General features: G+C 45.4%; 2 protein-coding genes and 1 non-coding gene across 9 annotated transcripts; 2 read left to right on the top strand and 1 right to left on the bottom strand.

Moving 5' to 3' along the window:
* Nucleotides 1–320: 320 nt before the first annotated feature.
* On the top strand, nt 321–10,944 carry NCR1 (natural cytotoxicity triggering receptor 1). Of its 7 annotated transcripts, XM_070771772.1 has the most exons (9): nt 323–486; nt 569–604; nt 781–1,065; nt 3,149–3,427; nt 3,696–3,749; nt 4,271–4,318; nt 6,659–6,777; nt 8,212–8,268; nt 8,529–10,944. In XM_070771772.1, the coding sequence occupies exons 1-9, from the start codon at nt 453–455 to the stop codon at nt 8,568–8,570; spliced, it is 954 nt and encodes a 317-aa protein (XP_070627873.1). In that variant the 5' UTR covers nt 323–452; the 3' UTR covers nt 8,571–10,944. The 7 variants fall into 7 exon arrangements, 6 of the variants coding, with proteins under 6 accessions (XP_070627872.1, XP_070627871.1, XP_070627873.1 ...); XM_070771770.1 differs by having other exon boundaries at nt 322–486; nt 8,212–10,944; XM_070771774.1 differs by lacking the exon at nt 8,212–8,268.
* A 1,561-nt stretch (nt 10,945–12,505) lies between these two features.
* On the bottom strand, nt 12,506–26,895 carry LOC139177219 (NACHT, LRR and PYD domains-containing protein 7-like). Its single transcript, XM_070771777.1, is given in 7 exon segments — nt 12,506–13,026; nt 14,792–14,959; nt 18,045–18,215; nt 18,882–19,052; nt 20,694–20,864; nt 24,377–24,548; nt 24,947–26,895. Coding segments are annotated over 7 exon segments (2,868 nt in total). The 5' UTR covers nt 26,658–26,895; the 3' UTR covers nt 12,506–12,722.
* TRNAG-CCC (transfer RNA glycine (anticodon CCC)) lies at nt 18,363–18,435 on the top strand. The gene has a single exon. It is a non-coding gene; the product is annotated as a tRNA-Gly (tRNA).
* Nucleotides 26,896–27,091: the final 196 nt, after the last annotated feature.

Raw genomic sequence — 27,091 nt, 5'->3', positions numbered from 1 at the left:
CCAGAGAAGTCCCTCTATCACTCTGATGAAACCAATTAACATCCCAGCACATGAATGCTGGACACAGAGGAGCCAAAGTCAAACACATATTTTTAAAATGACTTTAAGGGTTTTGCTCTGTACACTGCCCTATGCCTTCCCTGGGCATAAAGTCCCCATTTCAAAATTTACCAGTTGACCTAGAAATGAGTTTCTGCCAGGAACCAGACCATGGTCAGAGGCTCTAGTTAGAAACCACAGATACACTCAGATGCATCATGGGAACTACGTCTTTTCCTTACTGCCAATGGCCAGAGGTAGAGGAAGACCTTTGAATCATCAGTAAACAAGTTGGTGTGAAAGCTTCTGGGCGACTGCTCCCGAGCTTCACTCACCACATCCTGAGCATCCCCCTGGCCCGCGGGGCTCCATCTCCACCCAGCTGTCCACATTTACCAGGCAGAATCTGAGCGATGCCTTCCACACTTGCTGTCTTTCTTGTCCTTGGTGAGTTCTCGCGTGGAAGAGAGCTGGAATTGAGGGGTCTAGCACGGATAGGGCAACATATCTCATCATTCCTGTCTTCCAGGGCTGGGTCTGAGCCAGAGGAGCAGCACCCAGAAGCGTAAGTCCTTCCTTCAAAGCCTCCAAGTTAGGTTCAGCCACTGTATCTGCTTGAGAACAGCTAGAGGAAGGGCCAGGGACTCTGACTGGCTAGGAAGGCTCACGGCCAGCAGTTGGGTGGATGGTAGGCTGGAAAGGGGGCTTTCTTGGGAACTCCCGCCTCTGATTCCCTTCCAGAGATGCTCTCGAAACCTGCCATCTGGGTCAGACCGAGTTTCATGATCCCAAAGGGAAGATCGGCTACCATCGGGTGTCGGGGAGCTGGCGAGGCCATGGAATACCAACTGCATTTTGAGGGGGGCCTTTCTGCCTTGAAGAGACCGAAGTCATCCCCAGTGATGAACTGGGTGAAGTTCCCCATCCCAGCCATGACCTCTCACACCGCAGGGCAATACAGGTGCTCCTACCGAAGTGGGGAGCTCTGGTCAGAGCTCAGCGACCCTCTGGAGCTGGTGGTAACAGGTAACTGTCCCGTGGTGCAGCTATAGGTCATCTCATCAACCTGAGTCCTCCAGAAAGTCCTCACTTGCTCGTCTCCCTCCATCTCTCCCAAGCCTTGCTCAGATATTAGTTTGTCTCGGGGGCAATGCAGGGGGTTGGTTAATGCCTATGGGGTTATCTTTAGAGAATTGTCTCTATGTCCTAGAAGCAGATTGGTCTTTAGTTCTTCAGAAAAGAGACTCTAAGATGGATGTTTGTGCCCAGAGGGAATCACCATGGAGTGTCCTTAAAAACAGCACCTGTGATAAGTGAGGGGCACAGGCCCTCACTGCTCACAGAAAGGGCAATTGAACAGCAGTGCAACTCCAAGGGAGACCTCAGGGACTTCCCTGGTGGTCAGTCCAGTGGTTAAGATTCCATGTTTCCAATGCATGCGATGAGAGTTCAATCCCTGGACAGGGGACTAAGATCCTGCATGCCATGTGGTATGGCCAAAATTTTTTAAAAAAATAAAAAATTTAAGTACAGAGACTTCAACTGAACAAATGTGGAACTCTGGACCTGGCTGGCCTTTCAGCGTAGTCTTGAGGCTAGAAGCTCTGTGTTCCTATCAGGCAGGGATTGGATGAGAACCACTCCTAGGGGGATTCCAGACAAATAGTCTTGCTTTTGTGGTTCTTGGGTTCTAGCAGAAGACAGACTATGAGTCAAAGTCAGGAAATTCAAATCAGCTACACAGCATGTGAGGGTGAAATGGCAGTATGGAAAAAGCAAGGTAATTAGGATTGAGGTGGCCAGGTAATCTTGGGTCAGGTGGTTCCCTTCCATTGAGGGATGTGGGTCTCAAGTTTAAATCAATATCAGAGTCACCTCTGGACTTGCAGAAGCGCAGATGACTTTAGTAGACCCACATTCATGTAAGCAATATTCACAACAGACAAAGGTAGAAACAAGTTTGCCTGCCAGTGAATGAATGGATGAAGAAAATGTGGTCTATTCATACAACTGAACATTATTCAGCCTTAAAAAGGAAGGAAATCCTGACACTTGGTAACTTGAGGATGTTATGTTGAGTGAAATAAGCCCACCATCAAAGGATCAGTAAGTGTACATTCCACTTAAATGGGGTACTTAAAATAGTCAAATTCAAAGGCATAAAGTAGAATGGTGGTTGCCAGGGTCTGGGGAAAGGGGAAATGAAAAGTTAATGTTTAACGTATAGAGTTTCAGTTTTGCAAGATGAAAAGCATTCTGGGGATTAACAAGGATGACAATTGTACAACAATGTGGATGTACTTAATATCATGGGATTATACAATTAAAAATAGTTAAGGTGGTAAATTTATGTATATTTTACTACAACTAAAAGTAGCAATGAGGTTTTAAAGATTTTTTTTTAATGTGGACCAGTTTTAAAGTCTTCTCTGAATGTGTTAAAATACTGCTTTGGGTTTTATGTTTTGGATTTTTGGCCACCACGAGGCATATGGGGTTTAGCTCCCCAGCCAGGAATAGAACCTGCACCCTCCTGCACTGGAAGGCGGAGTCTCAACCACTGGACCACCAGGGAAGTCCCACCAAAAAGATTTTAAAACACAGGTGGCTGCCCCTCCCCCAAGTTTCTGATGCAATAGTTCGGGGATAGAGCCTGGAAATTTGCCTTTCTAACAAGCTTCCCCAAGATGCTGACATTGCTGGTCCCAAGGACCAAATGCTGAGGACCATTGATGTAGGAAAATTCCCAGAAAGAGATTCCTCTTAACTCTCTTGGCAGCTGGTGGAGGGACTGTCTCAGTCTTTAAGGGAGAATTCAGGGAGGGTGTGTCCATGACCAAGACAAATCTAGGAAATAGAAGAAGAGACCAAGATTCCAAGCAGTGATATCCTGGCCCTAAGGACTAGAGGGACGCTAGGAGATGCAGCAAGCAGGATACAAATGCTCTGTACTGGGATTTCCCTGGTGATCCATTGGTGAAGACTCCACCCTTCAAGTGGAAAGGTTTTGGGTTCGATCCCTGGTGGGAGAACTCTGATCCCATGTGGCACGTGGCCAAAAAAAAAACAAAAAAGATACTCTTAACCTACTCGCCACCTTCTCTCACAGGACTGTATGATACACCCACGCTCTCAGTCGAACCCAGGTCTGAGGTGACCTCAGGAGAGAATGTGACCTTCCATTGCCAGCTGGCAACAGCTACAAGCACGTTCTTCCTGCTCAAGAAGGGACGATCCAGCCGCCCCCAGCTCAGATACGGGAACCTGCGGGCAGAGTTCCACCTGGGCCCTGTGACCCCAGCACATGGAGGGACATACAGATGCTTTGGCTCCTACAACAACCATGCATGGTCTTTCCCCAGCAAGCCTGTGAAGCTCCTGGTCAAAGGTGAGGACCTCCCCCCCAATTTTGCCCCATGTCCTTTCTGGATCTCTAAGTGACCACCAAACAGCGATGAGGATGGCAGCAGAGAGGCAGGTGGGGCGATGCAGAGAAGGTGCTTTGCACCAATGCTCTCATCCACATCGATTCCCAGAGGTCCAGGAGCTAGCGAGAGCATGAGGACCATTGCCACAGAGATGGAGGATGGAGGATCGGGGATGGGGGAGGGAATAGGTGGGAAGACCAGACCCCTTGATCTTCTCCTTGTCTCCAGTGCCAGGAGATGCCGGGGACACCACCTTCGCACCCACTGAGCACACCTCTTCTGGTGAGTAACAGATACTTCTAAACTCAGGGGAAGGACTCAAAGCCTCCCAACCACACTAAAAAGCTGGCATTCGTTCACAATATCCCTTGAGTGCACAGAGCAAGCCATGAACTGCATTTCTGTCAGCCAACCAGACGAAGACCCTTGCTTGGATGGCACTCATAACCTATAGTCAAAGTCGTTGCTGTTCAGTCACTTAGTCAGGTCCAACCTGACTGCAACCCCATGGACTGCAGCGCACCAGGCTTCCCTGTCCTTCACCATCTCCCAGATTTGCTCAGATTTGTGTCCATGGAGTCGGTGAAGCCATCCAGCCATCTCATCCTCTGGCGTCCCCTTCTCTTTCTGCCCTCAACCTTTCCAAGCATCAGGGAACTCTTAGTTGGGACAAACGGGATCTGGTTCCCCTACCAGGGATCAAACTCAGGCCCCCTGCACTGGGAGCATGGAATCTTAGTAACTGGACCACGAGGGAAGTCCGTCACACCATCTCTTTTCCTCACTTTCTTTACTCTCTGCAGACTACTGGGACTCCTACGAGTTAACCACAGGGACCCAATCGCAGAAAGGTAAGCTGGCAGCAGGGGCTGTGGGCCCTTAGTAAAGGGGAGACAGATGGGGTGAGGTGGTCTTGGTAGCTCCCCATGAGCAATTGCTCTGTTCTTCTGACCCAGACCATCTCCTCTGGAATCACATGATCCAGAATCTCATCCGGCTTGGCCTGGCTGTCCTGGTCCTAGTGGCCCTCATGGGGTTCCTGCTTGAAGACTGGCTTCACAGGAGAAAGTCTCAAGAGAGAGCCCATAGGGCTTCACGTCGGGGGTGCAAGAGAAGGCTCCGAGCACAGAGAGCCCTGGAAACATGATCAAGAGACCCAGCAGCCGCAGGTGGAGCTGAAAGTGGCCCCAATCTTGGGCTGTGGGAGCTCCGTGTGGAACCCATGGAGGAAGGGAGTTGCTGCAGAGAACTAAGGGAGGACTGCGTGCAGTTGGGCAGGAGGAAGATGAAGATGGCACGTTTCTCCTGCAGACCAAGCCTGTTGTCTCTTCCAGGTTCAAAGGACTCTTGTGCTTCCTTCCTGCAAGCCAAATTTTCAACCACCCCCATCTTTCCTGAAAACAGCTTTAACATCACGGCCACGGGAATATTTCCTTCTTCCTTTTGTCTTTATCCTTACTTCTTTTTATAAATTTATCTAATTTTAACTGAAAGATAATTGCTTTACAATGTTGTGATAGTTTCTGTCATACATCAACATGAATCAGCCATAGGTATACATAAGTCCCCTCCTTTTTGAACCTCCCTCCCACCTCCCACTCCTCTAGGTAGTCACAGAGCACCATATTGAGCTCCTTGCATCATACAGCAAATTACGACTGGGGATCTCTTATACACATGGTAGTCACATTTTGGTGCTGCTCTCTCAGTTCGTCCCACCCTCTCCTTCCCCTGCTGTGTTCACATGTCCATTGTGTCTGCATCTCTATTCCTGCCCTGCAAATAGGCTCACCAGTACCATTTTTTCTAGATTCCGTATATATGCTTTACTATATGAAATTTGTCTTTTTCTGACTTATTTCTCTGTATAACAGGCTCTAGGCTCATCCATCTCATTAGAACTGACTCAAATTCATTCCTTTTTATGGCTGAGTAATATTCCTTTGTATATATGTACCAAAACTTCTTTTCCATTCATCTGTCGACAGACATCTAGGTTGCTTCCACATCCTGGCTATTTATCCCTCTTTATTCTTTGCTGTCTCTGCAGATGAGAGACATTCAAAATATTTAACCACCAGTACAGAAAATGCATATTTATCAATAGGATTAAGAGCTAAAGAGGTAACAACCCAGTAGCGAAGTCCCACCCATTGCTATTGTAGATGAACCATGACAGGTGTGATATGAAAAGGATACATTTGGGGCAACATCCACAGACTTCAGAGAACCTTTGTCATCCCAAACTAAAAGTGTTTTTAAATTTTTAATTGAAATATTTTTGACATAGAACTCTCTGTAGGTTTAAGGCATTTAATCTGTTGATCTGATACATTAATCTATTGTGAAACAATTGCCATTATAGTGTTAGCCAACACCTCTCTCACATCACATTATCAACATTTCTTTTTTGTGCTTGGAATAATTAAGATCTGGTCTGTTAGCAAGTTTTATGATTATCATGTGACACTGTGGTGTATCATTACCATACTGATCATTAGGGCTCCAGAACTTACTCGTCTACTAGTTTATTCCCTTAAATGTCATCTCTCCATTTCCTCCACCCACCAGTCTTTAGTAACCACCATTCTGCTCTCTGTTTCTACAAGCTTGGCTTTGTTTTTAGATTCCAACTTTAAGTGATATCACACAGTATTTGTCTTTCTCTGATCTATTTCATTTAGCATAATGCTGTCAAGGTCCATCCTTATTGTAAAAAAAAATGGGAAGATTCCTTTCTTTCTCATTTTTACTAAATATACCTTTATGTTGGACCATAAAGAAGGCTGAGCACTGAAGAACTGATGCTTTCTAATTGTGGTTTTGGAGAAGATGCTTGAGAATCCCTTGGACAGCAAGGACTTTAGGATCAAACCAATCAATCCTAAAGGAAATCAATCCCAAATATTCATTGGAAGGACTGAGGCTGAAGCTGAAGCTCCAATACTTTGGCAACCTGATGCAAAAGCTGACTCATTGCAAAAGACCCTGATGCTGGGAAAGATTGAAGGCAAAAGGATAAGCAGAGAATGAGATGGTTGGATGGCATCACTGACTCAGTGGACATGAATTTGAGCAAACTCCAGGAGATAGTGGAGGACAGAGTAGCCTGGCATGCTACAGTCCATGGGGCCACAGATTTACAGATGACGTAGCGACTGAACAATCCCAACAAAATCTATATTTTTAAGGGGGCGCATTCATCACTCCAGCCCAGGACCAGTGTAACCCATCTTCACTTCTCAAGGCGCCCATGTGCTTGGAGATCCGTTTCTGCCGGTTGATGCTGGTCTCATGGAGATCAGGAAAGGTGAGCTTTGAAGACTGAGAGGGCATCTCATTCTCCTCCCTCAGCTCAGCCTCTCTTCCTTCTTTGTTTACCCCCAGTTTCTTCCATTTTCCCAATTACAACAATAAGACAGGATCTCCGGTCTGCCTTTCCTGTCTACTTTCTTCATCCCATCTCATACAACAGGTGCGCTGCAGAATCAGGAGGCAGGGAGAAAGGACGGAATTTGAGCTCCATGAACATCTGTGTTCCTGAGGCAAACTATGTCCTTTCTGTTTTCACCTTCCATTGGCCAAAAGGAGGGGTTGATAACTCCTTCTCAGTAATGCATAAGCTCATGATATCATTCTACAGATTTTTTTTTAATTTTAATGTGGACCACTTTTAAGTCTTTATTGAATTTGTTACCATATTGCTTCTGTCTTATGTTTTTTATTTTTTGGCCTCAAGGCATGTGGGATGTTAGCTCCCTGACCCGGGACCGAACCTACACCCCCAGCTTTAGAAGGTGATGCCTTAACCAGGGAAGTCCTCATTCTAGGAATTTATCAGCGCTCCACAGTATTACATCACCATCAGTACCAGAGTTCTCTCACCCTGAGTCAGGAACAGGAACAAAATCTTCAGAGCATGGATATGATCTTTCGGAGAAGGTCCACCCCCTTCCACTCTTCCTGGTCTGTAGATGGGGTGACTGATCGCCCTGACACATCACCCACCTGGGCAAGGCTATACTCTACCCCTTCAGGCTCAGTCCTCAACCACTAGAAACTGGTTCTCACCCCTCACTTCCTCTGAAGCTGTTTTTGTAACCTAATAAATTTCCTGGAACTCTCAGTGGACACCTCTCAGCCCTTATCTTTGCTCTTCTGTTAATTATATATGACCACTTCCTCCTTGAAAAAATCACCTCACTGGCTTTCTCTGACCCCTCCTCCTACTCACTCGGACTCTCCCTACACCACTGGGTTTGGGGGGCTCTCCATGGCCAGAGTTTTGAGGTTCTATGGCGGACTTAGTGTTTCTCTGGACACAAGTCTGGGTTGACTTCATTTAACACCACGGTTTTGATTTCTCTACAATCAGATGCCAAAATCTGTTTCTCTTCTGATTACAGTCACATTGGTGTGGGTAGGGGTGGGGATGGGGAAGTGGGGGGCGGGTAGTTAGGGCCTCAATATGTATATTTGAGGGGGACATAATTTAGCCCATAGCAGGGACTGTCCTGAGCTTGGTGTTGAGCAGCACCCCTGGCCTCTATCCACTATCTACCCAGACCACCACCCACCTAACCTATTACAACCAGAAAACCTCCATGAGCTGAGTCGAGTGTGCATGTGTGCTCAGTCGTGGCCAACTCTTTGTGACCCCATCGACTGGAGCACACCAGGCTCCTCCTTCCATGGGATTTTCTGGCAAAAATACTGGAGTTAGTTGCCATTTCCTTCTCCCCAGGGGATCTTCTTAACCCAGGGATCGAACCTGTATCTCCTGCATCTCCTGCATTGGCAGGTAGGTTCTTTATCACCATGCCACATGGGAGAAGTCTCCATGAACATTGCCAAATGTCCCCCTGAGGACAAACTGAGGAACTACCCGGTTAAGAAACCCTGGCTTGGAAGGATATAAATAGGGGTGATGGAAGAACGTGGCTGTGATGGGGGAGGGACCTCCATGAGATCCAGTGGTCAGCTAGGTGAGAATGTGTTGACTGTGCTGAGAAGGATGGCCACGTGAAACACTGAAGCGCCTCCCGGACCCTCACCCCCCAGGCAGAAACCACCAGAGGTGCAGGGCTCGAGGCAGAGGAGTGACAGAACACCCTGCATGACTGGGACAGAGCGAGCCAGGGGAAACCCGACTGAAAGGTGAGCCCAGGGGTCTTTATTTTTCATTCTGGTTGCACTGGGTCTTCACTGTGGCACAGGGGCTCTTTGTTATGGCTCGCAGGCATCTCCAGGTGTGGAGCACGGGCTCTAGGGTGCGCAGGCTTAGTTGCCCTGTGGCATGGGGATCTCAGTCCCCCAACCAAGGGTCAAACCCACATCCCCTGCATTGGAGGGCAGTTTCTTAACATGCTTAACACCACCAGAGAAGGACCCAGAAGCGACTTTTGAACCCCAGATTTGCCGTTTGCCATCACCTTGTGCAAAACGAGAGTTAAATAATTATAACTTCAGAGGAGGGACTCGCCTTCCCAAACCTGGATCTCCTGGCTCACACACAGAGCCCTGGAAGAGAGCCCTGGTGAGGTGAACCCCAAAGTCAAGAGTTTGCCTCCACTTCGAGGCATCAAGGGGCTCCCACCTTCTCTCTGGGACTCACTAAGGCTCAGCAGGAGGGTGAGAGGAGGAGACATGATTCTGGAACCATCCCGGTCCTCTGGCCCCAGCAGAGCTGAGCTACAATGGGACTGAGGCTGAGGGGGAGGGGTCCAGGAGAGGAACCAGATGGAGAGGGAGAAGCCCATGTAATACCATGAGGCTGAGGTTTTTAACGCCTGTGGAAGGAAGAGTCACGCCCCCACTTAGATCTCTACCCAACCGGGGACCCGTGGGAGGTGCGACATCCTGAAGACAACGCTCAGTCTCCCTCTGCTGTGGGGTTTTCAACCTCTGGGTGATGACTGTTGTGGGGCTGTGGTGTGTGCTGTAGAAGGTTTCACAGCACCCTTGGTCTGTGCCCAAGAGAAGCTCAAAGCAGAGCCAGTTGTGACCTCCCACCAAAATCCAGAGTAGTCAAATTCGTAGAGACAAAGTAGATGAATCAGTATAGGGTTTCCTTTTGGGGAGATGTAGACGTCAAGGCTATGGTTTTTCCAGTAGTCATGTATGGATGTGAGAGTTGGACTATAAAGAAAGCTGAGCGCCAAAAAATTGATGCTTTTGAACTGTGGTGTTGAAGTCTCTTGAGAGTCCCTTGGACAGCAAGGAGATCCAACCAGTCCATTCTAAAGGAAATCATTCCTGAGTGTTCATTGGAAGGACTGATGCTGAAGCTGAAACTTCAATCCTTTAGCCACCTGATGCAAAGAACTGACTCATTTGAAAAGACCCTGAGGTTGGGAAAGATTGAAGGCAGAAGGAGAAGGAGATGACAGAGGATGAGATGGTTGGAAGGCATCACCAACTCAACGGACATGAGTTTGAGTAAACTCCAGGAGTTGGTGATGGACAGGAAGGCCTGGTGTGCTGCAGTCCATGGGTTTGCAAAGAGTCAGACACGACTGTGCAACTGAACTGAACTGAGACATTCTGGAACTAGATGGTGGTGATGGTCACAATGGTGTAAACACCCTGAATGCTGCTCAGAGCGAGCTCCGCCCCTGGCAAAGGTCTTGAGGAAGGAGGCCTGGCATACGCAAAGGCAGGATCAAGCCTCAGGAGTCTCCCTGGAAATTCTCGAGCATCTACCCCCAAAACCAGAGTCTGCCTACTTTCTGCTTTGTGCTTTCACCTACACCTCTGACTTAACGGGGGGCTGTCCCCCACTACCTCTCTCTGAAAAAAGAGTTAGCTTACAGCTCCAGTTAAAAATTCCTGGGTGTGACAGTGTTTCAACCTACAAACTCCTTTGGAAGTCCTCTAGCCTGCCTGAATAGGTTTTTCCGGCCACATGTGAGTTCCGGCCACAGTTGCTCAGAGCCTCCCAACTGTGAGAGGCAGGAGATGTTCTAAACTGTCTAAATACAGATTCCTTTGAGCAGTTAAAAGATTGATTAGAAATTGTATTGGTGAAGGGATTTTCACTTGTTGGGCCAATGTTTGCTGCTAAGTTTCCATATCCCTTACCTGCTGTGTCCCTGGCAGTGTATTGATTAATATAATTGGTGTAAATAGTAGCTTTAATGTTTGTAACCTGGGACCCTTGAGTTAATTCTTTTTCTTGTTATAGCCCACCACACCTTTGCTCTGTAGAAATCCAACTTTATCTAATGCTTTTGGAGGGTGGCTCCTGACCAGTCACCTTTAGAGAAAAATAAGTTTTCTGAAGAAAGGGTCTTAAAATGTTAACAGGCCTCCAGGCCAGAAGATGATGCAAATCACCTAAGCTTTTGCATATGATAAGTTTGCAGGAAGAAAGCCTGGCTTGCTGCATGACTCTACCCCTTCCCCCATTATCTTCTCTGCATAACTTAAGGTATAAAAACTACTTTGGAAAATAAAGTGTGGGCCTTGTTCACTGAAACTTGGTCTCCCCATGTCGTTCTTTCTCTCACCTTCTGGCTGAATTATTCAGCCTCTTTTCTCCACTGAATTTCCTCACTGAGCTATCCTTATTTCAGCCTCTTTTCTTCACTGAATTTTCCTACTGAGCTATCCTCATCCTATTACTCTTTATATCTTTGATAAATATTTAAATATATAGGTCGCCTATGCCATCTCTCCTTCGAATACCCTGGATCAGCCGGGGCTGGACCCCGGCAGAATGCCACTCAACTGTGTACTTTAAGATGATGAAAATGGTAATGTTGATGTGATGTGCATTGCCCCACAATGTTTTAAGTCTCCAGACCTTGCCAGATTGGGGTGGGGGCATGGCAAAATCAGGCTTAGTTGAGGACCACTGTCTTATTCTATAGCAATGAATGGCTAGACTGTAGGCTCTCTCAATCTCAGCGCTATTGAAATTCTCGGGGGAGAGGGTAGTTTTTTGTTGTGGTGGGGCTGTTCCGTGCATGGTGAGATATCTACCCACTAAATGTCAGGAGCGCCCCCTCGTTGTAACAACAACAAAAAATACCTACAAACATTGCCCAGTATCCCTGGGTCCCCTAGTGAGAACCACTAATCTTCAATGTCCTAAACTCCATAAGACTTTTTAAAATTTTCTGCACAAAGTGAGCTATAAGACAAGCCACAGGCTTTCCAATTTGTAAGAACTTTGTTTTCAAAACTCAGCCTGCTTCTCAGAGGCCATGCCATATAGGGTCATTGAGTCCTCTTACTGTTTCCTTATTTATAAATAGATAAAAATAACAAGATAGCTGGGAGGGGGATGAAGTGCCACAAAGTGTCCATCATAATGTATTTAAAATGCCCAGCAGAGGGTGTGACCCAGACACTGTCCAACACAACTTCCCTTGATTATGTTTGTATCATTTTTTTTTTAATGTAAATCCTTCTAAATTCCACATATATGCGTTAGTATACTGTATTGGTGTTTTTCTTTCTGGCTTACTCCAATTAAAGTAAATAAAAAATAATAAAAAAATAAAAATGTAAATCCTACCTGTGAGCTTTGTACTCAGGAAGAAGGCTGAATTTGGACTCAATCAGCCTTGCCTCAAATAACCTGAGCACTCCTATCCATACTCAATTCTTCCATCATTATTCCCTTGAAATCCTTACCTAGACATGTCCCACTAAATACTGGTATCCAAAAGTCTTAAAGTTACTATGGGGGCTTCCCTGGTGGCTCAGTGGTAAAGAATCCACCTGCCAATGCAGGAGATGCAGGTTTGATCCCTGGGTGGGGAAGATTTCCTGGAGGAGGAAATGGCAACCCACTCCAGAATTCTTGCCTGGGATATCCCATGGACAAAGGAGCCTGGTGGGCTAAGGTCCATGGGGTCATAAAGAGCGGACACGACTGAGCACACAGGCATAGGGAAGAAAAACAGAAGGAACGCACATAATCATCTCTGAACTTTGTAATATTTTTTCCTAGACTAAGTATGCCAGAAATGAAGTTTACTCTAAGTAAGCTGTTGGGTGTGTGAATAAATACAGCATCAAACAAAGTGCCTTGCCTTTTATTATCCTTGTGAGAGAGAACATTTTAACATCAAGTGGGTATGTGACTTGTGTGGATATTCCCAGAAACCAGAGAGTGAAAACCCAGTGTTTAGTTCTACATTCTGATCCAGTGATTGACATGTGGCATTCTGGCCTTCATGAACGAGATGTCTTAGAGATATCGGGTCACCCCCTTTGGGGACACGTAAGAGAAATATCTCAGCGCGTTCAGGAAAAGAAGTCACAACATGAGGATCTGGTTGTTCTGGCATCATTGCATTCGATGGTCAGTCTGGGATTGTTCTCTTTCACATCCTTCAACAGCCTCTGGATTTCCACGGTAGATTTGTCCATCTTCAACCTAAGCGTCTTTAAGGAGCCATGGTTCTGTTTTAAAGCCTTAAGGAGCACCACGATGCCACTCTGTCCCCAGGCGTTCTGGCCCAAGTCCAGTGTTTCCAGGCTCCGGCTGCTGACTAGAGCGGAGGCGAGATGCTGACAACTGAAAGGGGTGATGGAGCAGCCCCAGAGCCTGTAGAGGAAGTAGAGAAAGCCACTCATGTAAGCGTGTTCTTAATGGAGAACCTACTGGGTGGCCAGGCACACCCTTACTCCCTGGGGACCTAGTAGGGAAGACATGAACGTTATTCTCTTCGTGGAGCTTATTTTAGCCACATCAGGTCATGTTGTCTTGAAGATGGGATAACGGTATTAGAATAAAATAAATAGGATTATTAAAACAGAGGAGGGTTAGGTAGATTGGTGGTAGTCCATGAATTCCACATTGGAAAGACGATATGAGAAAAAAGAAGTAGAATACAGAGTGAACCATGATGATAACTGAGCAGGTGGAAGTCAGTGTAGCTGAGATGCCAAGTTCACAGGGCAGCAGAAAGAATGGCCCACTATTACACAGAGTGAAGTAAGTCAGAAAGAGAAAGACAAATATCGTATATTAACACATCGATATATATGGAATCTGGAAATGTGGTACTCATGAACCTGTTTGCAGGGCAGCAATGGAGACGCAGGCAAAGAACAGACTTGTGGACACAGTGGAGGAAGGAGAGAATGGGACGAATGGAGAGTAGCAGCATTGAAACGTATATTACGGGATGTAAAATTACACAGCCGGTGAGAATATACAATATGACACAGGGAGCTCAAATCCGGTGCCCTGTGATAACCTAGAGGGGTGGGATGGGCTAGCAGGTGGGAGGGAGGTTCATATATATACCTATGGCCAATTCATGTTCATATATAGCAGAAACAAACATGATATTGTAAAGCAATTATCCTCAAATTAAAAATAAAAGTTTTAAAGTATTCAATAAACAATTTAAAAAAAGAAAGAGTGGCTCATAACTAATTATAGGATCCCATAGACTCTTGTTGGAGAAGGCAATGGCAACCCACTCCAGCATTCTTGACTAGGAAGTCCCATGGACAGAGTCTGAGCCTGGTGGGCTACAGTCCATGGGGTCACTAAGATTCAGACACAACTTAGGAACTGAGCACATAGACTTTTGTAGGCTATTATGTTGGGTAGGCCAAAAGAGTTTATTTGGATTTTTCTGAAAGCTGTTATGAAAAAACCCAAGTGAAAAAAAGCCAACACAAAAAAACCTTCAGATTTTTATCCACAGTGACCCAAGGAACTTTTGTGTCTTGAAACACACGTGCTGTGGCCTGGCTTGCAAGCTAAAAAACATCTAAGGGTGATGGGTTGAGACCCAACATCAGGAAATCAAGAATCAAAACCCACAGACTAGTTCAGAGACAATGGCATAATCTCTATGACACACTGACTGAGGCAAGTCAGAGAAAGACATATCATATGATAATGCTTATGTGGAATCCAAAGAAATAGTACCAAAGGGCCTATGCAAAACAGAGGTTGAGCCACAGATATTGAAAATAAATTATGGTTACCAGAGGGGAAGAAGGCTGCAGGGGTTTAAATTGGGAGCTTGGTATTGATACAGACACACTACTATATATAAAATAGATAATAAGGGCCTACTGGATATAGCACAGGGAACTCTACTCAATACTCTGTAATAACCTATATGGGAAAAGATAACTAAAAAAGAGGGGATATATGTGTAACTGATTCACTTTGCTGTAGAGTAGACATTAGCACAACATTGTAAATCAACTATACTCCAATAATTTAAAAAAAGAAAGAAAATGAGCCATAATGCCATGAAAAGACAAAATTTCAGTTGTTCACTGCTGGCAAAAAAGAAAAACCAAAAATATTTTCAAACATCTTTAAAATGAAGAAAACAACTTACCCTAGACATTTCAGGTTACAATTTGGTTTCTTCAAAGCTTCATAGAGAAAACACAGTCCGGTGGCTATGGGGTTGAAACCCAGGTCCAGGCTGGTGAGGCTGGAGTCTCCCTGGAGAAGCTTTGAGATGTACTTGCAGCCATGTCTGTTTATGTTGCAATGACGCAGTCTGCCAAGACAGTTGTATGAAGAAATTCGATTATCCCTCTGTGACATACACCCTGTGATGTGGCAGTTACGTCCAGCTATTAATACTTATTTTCTATGTCTAGTCACATGCTCTCGGGTAAGCTTGTACATAAAGACATGCAAATGGAAGGACTTCCCTGATGGCCCAAGAAGAATCTGTCTTGCAATGCAGGGGACACAGGCTCGATCCCTGGTCGGGGGAACTAAGATTCCACATGCTGTGGAGCAACTAGCCCTCCCACCCCACACTGCAACTATGGAGCCTGCGCTCCATGATGCAGCCAAATTAATGCATTAAAAAAAAAAAAAAAAACACGCATGGAATGATGAGTGTTTCCACCCTGCCTAGGTGGTAGAGTGTTCAGCTGGCCTTCATCTGCCCCCTTTCATTTTGGAGAAAAAGACACACACCCGAGATACAGGTTTTCCTTCCATGACAGCATGTCATGCAGGTGAAGGGATCTGGGTTCAGACAGATCTGAGACAGAATGTGAAGCCTCCTTTCTTTCCTGCACAATCAGGTCTTTGGGATTCCATGCTCCTTGTCTCGTGTTTTATTTCAAGCCCTGTATTTGTCCCAGCATAACTCAGTACACCAAAATCTTCACATTCCTGACTTTGAGAGGCTGTGTTTCTCATTAAAACATTGTAGACTCACCAAGAAGCTTAGATGCCTACAAATCCTCCTGACCACAGAGAAAGGTGTTCCCATGATACAACTAGACAGATCTCCCCTGAATACCTTGTGCCCCAAGCATGGCGTAATAGCAACAGAGTCTGAATTGACAAGACAATGAGCAGGTGGATGGTAACTGGACCAAAAGATGCCATGCTCTGTACTGTGTGAGACCCTAAAAAACTCATACTTGAACCTGGGGAGCTTGGGGAGAGGAGCCAAAGCAAAATCTAAAATTCCCAGTTTTGACAGCCTACAAAATGAAGGTTTGGTCAAACAATGCCTTTATGTTTTTAAGATAATGATCGTTGACAACTCGATGTACAAAGATGTGACCATGGGCAAACTCAGTGACTAAACTTTGGTTTTCTAATTAGCTAATATCAGCACAACTGAAATAAAGGTAACTATATCTATATGCAGGTCAGGAAGCAACAGTTAGAACTGGACATGGAACAACAGAATGGTTCCAAATAGGAAAAGGAGTACATCAAGGCTGTATATTGTCACCCTGCTTATTTAACTTATATGCAGAGTACATCATGAGAAACGCTGGACTGGAAGAAGCACAAGCTGGAATCAAGATTGCTGGGAGAAATATCAATAACCTCAGATACGCAGATGACACCACCCTTATGGCAGAAAGTGAAGAGGAACTAAAAAGCCTCTTGAGGAAAGTGAAAGTGGAGAGTGAAAAAGTTGGCTTAAAGCTGAACATTCAGAAAACGAAGATCATGGCATCCGGTCCCATCACTTCATGGGAAATAGATGGGGAAACAGTGGAAACAGTGTCAGACTTAATTTTGGGGGGCTCCAAAATCACTGCAGATGGTGACTGCAGCCATGAAATTAAAAGACGCTTACTCCTTGGAAGCAAAGTTATGACCAACCTAGATAGCATATTCAAAAGCAGAGACATTAGTTTGCCAACAAAGGTTCATCTAGTCAAGGCTATGGTTTTTCCTGTGGTCACGTATGGATGTGAAAGTTGGACTGTGAAGAAGGCTGAGCGCCGAAGAACTGATGCTTTTGAACTGTGGTGTTGGAAAAGACTCTTGAGAGTCCCTTGGACTACAAGGAGATCCAACCAGTCAATTCTGAAGGAGATCAGCCCTGGGATTTCTTTGGAAGGAATGATGCTAAAGCTGAAACTCCAGTCCTTTGGCAACCTCATGCGAAGAGTTGACTCATTGGAAAAGACTCTGATGCTGGGAGGGATTGGGGGCAGGAGGAGAAGGGGACGACAGAGGATGAGATGGCTGGATGGCATCACTGACTCGATGGATGTGAGTCTGGGTGAACTCCGGGAGTTGGTGATGGACAGGGAGGCCTGGCGTGCTGCGATTCATGGGGTCGCAAAGAGTCGGACACGACTGAGCGACTGAACTGAACTGAACTGATGGCATGTGCTTGTAAGGATTTTAATTCTTGTAAAATTTAGTAGAATACCTGATGCACAGTAAGTACTAAGTATCAGACATTTTTTGTTGATTAGACACCTAAATCAACTCTGCCTTTAGAATAGGAAAGTCTAATGTAAGTGCTGCAATATTTAAGACAGACAACCAGCAAGGACCTACTGTACAGCACAGGGAACTCTGCTCAGTGTCGTGCAGCAGCCTAGATGGGAGAGCAGTTTGGGAGAATGGATACATGTGTATGTATGGCTGAGTCCCTTCACTGTTCACCTGAAACTATCACAGCATTGTTAATTGGCTATAACCCCCAATATGAAATAAAAAGTTTCGAAAAAAACTATCACAACATTGTTAGTTGGCGATATTCCAATATAGAATAAAGTTTAAAAGTAAAAATCCAGGAGGCTAGATCTCATGTTAAGCAGTCTTACAATAAAATTAGTAATCACAATGAAAATGATAATACATTTTTAAAAATGAAAATGATGAAGTCTTAAAAATTAAAAAAAAAACAGCAATCTGTGTGACATCATACAGGAAGTTTTATATTCTTCTAATGAACACTATTGAGGGAGAAATGACATTTTCCTTTTCTCTCTCTGTCACTATAAACTGAATTTCTGATTCTGCTTTCCAGTCTTAAACCCTACTGTGTAGCTCAATCCACTCCTAATTACTGGCAGATTTCATGCGAATTTTCAGAATATACACAGAACATCAGGCCTGAGAATTAACTGCTTATGTTGAATTCTCAGGAGAAAGAGGCTGGCAGGTCAACCTTACTCTTTAAAAACATGCAGGCATTAGCATCTGTTTCTACCTGTTCTTTTCCTAATTTCCACCAGGATCTTGCTGCTTTCATTCAAGAGGAATTATCAAGTGCTCCAGGGTCTGTCCTACGTGAATCCAGGTGTGTATGTATACATACAACACACAGACACACACACACACAAAAGCCAGCAGGGACTTACACCAAAGTCTGCAGCTGACATTCAGGGTAACGCAAGCCCTCGCACAGAATCTTCACCCCGCCATCCCCAAGGTCATTCTTGGCCAAGCACAGGTGGGTCAACCTCTGGTTGACAATCAAAGCAGAAGACAGCTCCTTACAACAGGCTTGTGTAAGCTGACAGTTCTCCAACCTGTGAAAAAGCACCACATACGTGGTAAGACATTTCCAAAGTTCAAACTTCTCAGCTGACAGCCCTTCTTGAGAGTCCCCACCTGCTCTATCCTATGCTAGTGATCAAAGCCCAAAGGACCAGGAATGAGAGAAAAGCAGGCAAACTTCCCTGGTGGTCCAGTGGTTAAGACTCTGCACTCCCAATGCTAGGGGCCCGGGTTCGATCCCTGGTCAGGAAACTAAGATTCCACACGCTGTAAGCAACTAAGACCTAGCACAGCCTAATTAATTAATAATATTTTTTAAATGTGGGCTTCCCTGGTGGCTCAGTGGTAAAGAATCCACTTGCCAATGCAGGAGACGTGGATTTTATCCCTTGGAAGATCCCCTGGAGGAGGGCATGGCAACCCACCCCAGTATTTTTGCCAGGAAACACCCATGGACAGAGGAGTCTGGTCGGCTATAGTCCATTGGTTGCAAAGAATCAGACATAACTGTGCGCACACACACACACACACTTTTTTTAAGCATGCATCACCCACCTGGGACCAAAAAAGGGAATCAGGGCTCTCCCCCAGTAAGAAGTCCCATAAGATTTGCCCTGTAAGTCTGGTCTTACCACTGCTCTTCTCTATGTGACTCCAGACCTAAGATGAAGATGCTCCCCGGGAAAAGAGGGACTTACGACAATTTCTGCAGGACGCACTTCGGGTGTCTCAGAGTCAAACACAGCAATTTGACACCCTCATCCAGGAACTCACTGGCCGTGAGATCCAGGCATTTCAGGGACTGGTTGACTTTGAGCGCCGAGGAGAAGTCAGCCCACTGCTGAGTGGTGTCAGAACAAGACCCCAACCTGTGGGATAAATGGGGGCAAGTCATTCTTCTGGGAGGGCAGAGACCCTGTCAGCTTATTATCCTTCCCTGAAGACTCTACCTCTGACTCTCATCTCATTCTACTCCAACACGTGTCAAACCCTGGCCTGAAACAGAGCTCCTTTGTTTCCTCAAGTATCTCCATGCCCATTGGGTCAGCACACAGCCTCATCGCTAAGAAGAGAGAAACTCCATGATACAATTCTGTGTGAAGTTTTGCCAACGTGGTCTGCTATTTTCTCAAACCCCACCTTTTACATCATCATTTTTCTTGAACTAAGTCTGTCCTAATTCCACTTAATATTTTTTAATCAATCTTTTTTAGAATATAGTGGCCTCTATGATGTTATATTAGTCTATTGTATGACAAAATGAATCAATGACACATATCCATATATTCTCACCTTCCACTTAAATTTAAACATGATTCTAATAGAAAAAAGTTGATGCCTGATACTCAAACTTCAACTTCAGAAGTTATTAGGGAATATGCTAACTAAAACAAGGAAGAACAATTGAATACTTAGGCAGCTGGGTCCAAAGTTTGAAGTTTGTGTTGCCAGAATAATTGGAAACTTCTGTGGATCAAAATGAATATGATACAGCTATTTTAGAGAACATCGGGGCAATCCATTAATCCATCACATGGGGTCTGAAGCTCAGCTGCTCTTGTAGATACAGATCAGAATACAGGACTTTAGGACAAGCTTGTTTGAATCATGGCTCTGCCCCTTACTACATTCGCAATATTTACAAGTTTTTGTTGTTATTGCTCAGTCGGTAAGTCATGCCTGACTCTTTCAGACTTCAGGAACTGCAGCACACCAGGTTTCCCTGTCCTTCACTATCTCCCAGAGTTTGCTCAAGTTCACAAGTTAGTTGAACTTTTTAATATTCTTTTTTTCTTTCATCTGTACTTTGGGGAGAGAGGATACCTTTTAGGTCAATCAAATAAAGAATATAATCAATCCATACTCTGCCTACTAGAATATATGTCATAAGTAAACCTGGAGCTCTTAAAAACCAGTGCCTTTCCTCCCTCAAAGTTTAACCTATAAAAAGGACACTGTAAGTTAACTTAAATAATTTGAATACAAGGCAAAATGTAAAGTGTCTCAAGTCAATAAGCAAAACTAGGAGACTGTGTACCAGCCATTTGTCATTTTGAAGATTTGGTAATCCACTTAGAAACATCATTTATTGAGGGCAGGAGGAGAAGGGGACAACAGAGGATTAGATGGTTGGATGGTATCACCAACTCAATGGACATGAGTTTGAATAAGCTCCTGGAGTTGGTGATGGACAGGGAAGCCTGGCATGCTGCAGTCCATGGAATCACAAAGAGCTGGACACAACTGAGCAACTGAACTGAACAGAGTAATAGATTTTTTTTCTAATTTAATGAAATTCTGAGTGTTTCTTTGCATTCAGGGCTTACTAGTCAGTCCAGAAGACTAGCTGGCTGGGGGAAGATTATTGGCTGACATACCATCAATATTCTATTAATATCTGGGAATATGCTCCCCTGTTTAGCATGGTGCCCGATCAGCATAGCAATCTGCTGTTTTGTTCAGAACTCACAGCATCCTTATGCTGAGGACAGCAATGACATGAGATCTACCTCAGATACTGAAGATTGCATCTAGGATGTTTCAGGATCTCACACAACAGCAGCAGCAGGATCTTATCACCACGGACACTGCCTTCCAGAACCAGGTGTGTCAGAGTCTTCTTACCAATGAAAGCCAGACAGAAGTCCCGGTAAGCACTGGCAGGAGAGACATTTTTAATCCTGAAAGTGAAAGTGTTAGTCACTCAGTTGTGTCCGACTCCTGCAATCCCATGGACTCTACCTTGCCAGACTCCTTTGTCTATGGGGTTCTACAGGCAAGAATACTGGAGTAGGTAGCCATTCCCTTCTCTAAGGGAATCTTCCTGACCTGGGGATAGGGAATATAAAAAGAAGGGGTTCTGTTTTGTGTGTTGTAGATGGATGGTGCTGGGAACACAAAGTACAAGGATAAGTCATAAGTCAAGATTGGGATAGGGAGACATTTCATGCAAAGATGGGGTCAATAAAGGATAGAAATGGTATGGACCTAACAGAAGCAGAAGATATTAAGAAGAGGTGGCAAGAATACACAGAAGAACTATACAAAAAAAGATCTTTATGACCCAGATAACCATGATGATGTGATCATTCACCTAGAGCCAGACATCCTAGAATGAGAAGTCAAGTAGGCCTTAGGGAGCATCACTAAGAACAAAGCTAGTGGAGGTGATGGAATTCCAGTTAAGCTATTTCAAATCCTAAAAGATGATGCTGTGAAAGTGCTGCACTCAATATGCCAGCAAATCTGGAAAACTCAGCAGTGGCCACAGGACTGGAAAAGGTCAGTTTTCATTCCAAACCCAATGAAAGGCAATGCCAAAGAATGCTCAAACTACTGCACAATTACACTCATCTCACACGCTAGCAAAATAATGCTCAAAATTCTCCAAGCCAGGCTTCAACAGTACGTGAACCATGAACTTCCAGATGTTCAAGCTGGATTTAGAAAAGGCAGAGGAATCAGAGATCAAATTACCAACATCCATTGGATCATCAAAAAAGCAAAGAGAATACCAGAAAAAAACATCTACTTCTGCCTTACTGATTAACCCAAAGACTTTGACTGTGTAGATCACAACAAACTGTGGAAAATTCTGAAAGAGATGGGAATACCAGACCACCTGACCTGCCTCCTGAGAAATCTGTATGCAGGTCAAGAAGCAACAGTTAAAACTGGACATGAAACAACAAACTGGTTCCAAATTGGGAAAGGAGTACATCAAGGCTGTATATTGTCACCCTGCTTATTTAACTTATATGCAGAGTACATCACACAAAATGCCAGGCTGGATGAAGAACAAGCTGCAATCAAGATTGCCGGTAGAAATATCAATAACCTCAGATATGCAGATGACACCACCCTTATGGCAGAAAGCAAAGAAGAACTAAAGAGCCTCTTGATGAAAGTGAAAGAGGAGAGTGAAAAAGTTGGCTTAAAACTCAACATTCAGAAAATGAAAATCATGGCATCTGGTCCCATCACTTCATGGCAAATAGATGGGGAAACAATGGAAACAGTGACAGACTTTATTTTCTTGGGCTCCAAAATCACTGCAGATGGTGATGGCAGCCATGAAGTTAAAAGACGCTTGCTTCTTGGAAGAAAACCTATGACAACCTAGACAGCATATTAAAAAGCAGAGACATTACTTTGCCAACAAAGGTCCATCTAGTCAAAGTTATGATTTTTTCCAGTAGTCAGGTATGGATGTGAGAGTTGGACTATAAAGAAAGCTGAATGTTGAAGAACTGATACTTTTGAACTGTGGTGCTGGAGACAACTCTTGAGTCCCTTGGACTGCAAGGAGATCAAACCAGTCAATCCTAAAGGAAATCAACCCTGAATATTTATTGGAAGGGCTGATGTTAAAGCTGAAACTCCTGTACTTTGGCCACCTGATGTGAGGCACTGACTCCTTGGAAAAGACCCTGATGCTGGGAAAGATTGAAGGCAGAAAGAGAAGGGGATGGCAGAGGATAAGATGGTTGGATGGCATCACTGACTCAATGGACATGAGTTTGAGCAAGCTCCAGGAGTTGGTGATGGACAGGGAAGCCTGGAGTGCTGCAGTCCATGGGGTCACAGAGAGTCAGACGCGACTGAGTGACTGAACTGAACTTACTTGTAGAATTAGTCAATGGAGTGATATGTGGAAAGAAGAGAAGGACAGACCACTAGGGGAAGCAGTATATGATGATGAGAAGGAAGATGGAATTCGATGGTAAAGGGTTTGATGCTCTTTGCTTATGCTGATCTTCTGAGAAACTCTCTCTATCCTTTTTTTTTATTGTAGGGGAACAAAATTTGTCACCCCAAAATGTCTCTTTGATGTGAAGATTATTTCAAGTTGAGAATAAACAAGAACTGAAAACACTTGGGAAGACATTTTGATCTTTCCCCTAACTTCCTGAAGAATTTAGATAGTTCTGTTCCTGTAACCAAGCTTCCTTTGGTGGCTCAGTGGTAAAGAATCCACCTGCCAATGCAGGAGATACAGATCTGATCCTTCGTCTACCAAACATTTGATTTCCATCTCCAAGTGATTTGCCTTCCTCCCCTTTGAAGTCCCAAACCACAACCCTTATCATCCTTTATTCTCTTTAACAGAAGGTTGTAGTTAACATGAAGATTTCAGTCACTGGGGTAGTTGCTCAGTTTTTCTGGGTCTCTCCCATGTATAGATGCTATTAAATGTTTGATTTTCTTTTCCTAATCTGTCTCATATCAATTTCATTTTCCAACCAGCCAGAAGTATAGAGAGAATTTTCTTCCTCTCAGACAGTATTATGTCCTTTATTTCTTTCAGCATTAAGTCCACACACAGCTTTTCCTCCTCCTCAATGCCTGACTTTTTCTGGAAAAAAAATAAATCACTTCCTACCATATCCCCATGTAGTCATTTGCATTTCCATACACAGTTTTCATTCAAGCTACAGTAAGTTATGGACTATAAGTCAGCAAATAAGTTACAGACTCCTTGAACATATGGACCATTAAAGGCTGCATGGAGGACTTCTCCAGTGGTCCAGTGGTCAAGAATCCACCTGCCAGTGCAGGGGACGCAGGTTTGGTCCCTGGTCCAGGAACACTCCACATGCCATGGGACAACTAAGCCCACGCACCACAACTACTGAGCCTGCACTCTAGAGCCCATGCTCTGCAACAAGAGAAGCTACTGCAATGAGAAGCCCCCAATCTGCACGACTAGAGAAAGCCTGTACAGCAACAAAGACCCATGATAGCCATAAATAAGTACATCTTTTTTTTTTTTTTAGGCAACTATTCCAATTCTTTGTATTCTGACCACCTGACTGGATGGAGCCTGATTTGACATTCCAATACTGCTTTCACATTTTAAATGCCCATTGCAATCCATCCTAAAGGAAATCAGTCCTGAATATTCATTGGAAGGACTGATGATGAAGCTGAAACTCCCATACTTTGGCCACCTGATGCAAAGAGCTGACTCATTGGAAGAGATCCCAGTGCTGGGAAAGATTGAAGGCAGGAGGAGAAGGGGACAACAGAGGCTGAGATGGTTGGATGGCATCACTGACTCAATGGACATGAGTTTGAGTAAACTCTCGGGGTTGGTGATGGACAGGGAGGCCTGGTGTGCTGCAGTCCATGGGGTTGCAAAAAGTCAGATGTGACTGAACTGAACTGAACTGCAGGATCAGCTGCCACTTACACAACTTTCTGGAGATGACAGGTGACGTGGGTTATCTGCTCGCAAAGAATCCTCACCGAGGAGTGACTCAGGAAGCTTTCCTTCACATCCAGAAAGTTCAGGTTCTCATTTGAACTGAACACAGAGCAGAGATCTGCCCAGAGTTGGAGAGAATGATGGTCGTGCTGTGACCTAGGAGAAAAGCAGACAGGAAAGTCTATGAAAGAGAACCATCAACAAAAGGGCAGGGGTGGTGGAAAAAATGGTGAGCTCTTCAAAAGGTACAAACATCTGGTTGTAAGATAACAAAGCCCTGGGATGTAATGGATGGCATGGTGACTATTTATGAAAACAAAATTTTTGAAAAGAACTGGCAGGGGAGGAAATTATATGAGATGTCTAGAACATGCGAGCCCACATGTCAACAATGACACTAAAAGTAAGGTTCCAAAGCCCCCATTCCTCATCTGAATATCGTGTTTCTCAGCTTTAATGGTGACGCGGCAGGAAGAAATTTCAGTGAGAACTCAGACCCTAACCCAGAAGGAGTCATAGGAGACTCTGTCCTCTTCCTAAAACAGTGTGAAGCTGAAGATGGGAGAACCAGGAAAGTAAAACAACAACAACAACAACTGAGTTCTTACGTTTCATTCTGAGGGTCTGATTTCAATGCGGGATCATTCTCCAGGAATATCTTCTTTCCTACCTGGAGTGAGATCTTCTGTAAGTTGGCACAATGTTTAAGGCAGAAGGAAGACTGCATCATTTCGGATGTATTCATCAAGTGAATGGACATCTCCTTGACATGGGCCATGGCATCTTTCACGAGCTGCTCCTCCTGAGACTCGTACAGACAGCTCAGAACCTCCTTCGTGTCCGTCACCGAGAAGGATTTCTTCCCATGGGGCATCAGTGTGTGTTTCAGTAGCTCCCGCTTGATCTCCGTTGATACCAGACAGCCGAAAGTCGTCTCCAGCTCCATGGCCCTTCTTTCGTTGCAGAGGCCAAACAGGAAGTACCCGACGTGGGTCAGGCTGGGGTTCTTCAGCCTTTCCTCCTTGGACAGCAGTTTCCCCACATCCCCAATGTGCCACCGGCGGCCGCCCAGCCCTTCCTCCTCTTGCTCTTCTGGCTCCAACACATAGAACATGGCGGCCAGAAACTGCTGGACGCTGAGATGGATGAAAGAGTAGCAGGCCTCACCGTCTTCGCTCTTCTGGAGAATATTCCCGTCCAGGAAAGGACAGAGGGCAGACGGGTCCACGCCAAGTCGCCTGAGGTCTTCCCCATCGAACACAGAGCTCTGCGTCCACACGCCCTCAGCAGCCAAGAGGCACAGGGGCTTGAGCGGAGCCTGGAGGCCCCGCCTGGGGCCGCCGCCATGCGGCGGGGTGAAGCGGCCGCAGAGGAAGCGCAGGAACAGGGCCGTGGTGGTCCTGCAGGTGGCGGCGGGGTCCTCCCCCTTCTCCATCTGCTGTCTTAGGCAGGTGCAGACCATCCAGCACACGGAGGGCGCCGAGCCCAGCTGGAACAGAGCCGCGTTGTTCTTCATCAAGTTGAAAGCTCGCAGGGCCTGACTCTCCTCTTCAAAGTGTTTCAGGAAATACGCCTTCCGGTCCTCCTCCAAGAACCCCTCCATCTCTATGAAGAGCGGCTGTTCTGTTAAGAGCCGCAGCTCCCTCAGGGCTCCCGGTCGGGTGGTGATGAGTAAGGTGGCCTTGGGTAGCATCTTTCTCTTCAGTAAACTCCCCAGGAGGACGGGCACCGGCTTCTGCTTCTTCCAGTCGCCACATATGTCGTGGATGAGTGCCCCCGAGGGGACCTTCAGCTCATCAAAACCATCGAGGATGAGCAGGACTTTCTGTGCCTGGGCCAGGATCGCCGGTATGTCCTCCTGCACATGTGGCCAGTTGGCAGATATCAGCTCTGCAAAGGTGCACGTCCGCCTGTGGTTGAGCCCCTTGCAGCTGAGGTAGAAGGCAGAGTTGGAGGTCTCTGCCAGGTCATCCTGCATCCAGTCCAGCATCAGCTCCTTGGCCCGTGTGGTTTTCCCGACGCCAGCAGGACCATACAGCACCATCGTGAGTGGGGTGGACTGTGTGGGTGCCTGCGGGTTCAGGTATGTTATCAGCTTGGGGCTTCTCTGGGTAATGTTGTAGTGGAAACCACCGTCATCTCCTGACCACAGTATATCCTTCCAGACGGAGAATTTCTCCATCGTGTTTGTGTATCTCCTCTTCTCCTGTACTGATGTGCAAGGGAAGAGCATTGAGGTGAAAGTGATTATACTCAACTGGAACATTCATACTGTAAAGGACCAGCATTAGGGAGGAAGAAATGGGCTTCCCCTCTCCTGGGTTCTTCTGACTGGTCTAAGAATTAAATTGACGTCAGATGAATTAACAAGAGAATAAAAAAAGCATTTTAATAACAAGAACGAGAACCCAGGAAAACTGAATTAACTCAACAAAATGGCTGAAACCCTCCACTTAAAAATTATCTTCAGCTTAAACAAAAAGAGGCTGCTGAAGGTAATAGCTTTGAACTCAAAGGGGAGGAGGGAAATACAGGTGAAGATGGAAAAGCAAATGTTTGGTAAAGCATCGTTTGGGGGGCCAGCAGAGACGATGGGACTCAGGGCAGACTCTGAGCACCAAGTCCTGCTGGTTTCTCCCACTGTCCTCCACCCATGTTCTTTGCAGACATCTCTGATGATAGAGACCCTGTTCCCAGAAT

This window comes from Bos indicus, chromosome 18, assembly GCF_029378745.1.
Source record: "Bos indicus isolate NIAB-ARS_2022 breed Sahiwal x Tharparkar chromosome 18, NIAB-ARS_B.indTharparkar_mat_pri_1.0, whole genome shotgun sequence".
In the NCBI taxonomy this organism is placed as follows: domain Eukaryota; kingdom Metazoa; phylum Chordata; class Mammalia; order Artiodactyla; family Bovidae; genus Bos; species Bos indicus.
This window is presented reverse-complemented; position numbering and strand designations above follow the sequence as displayed.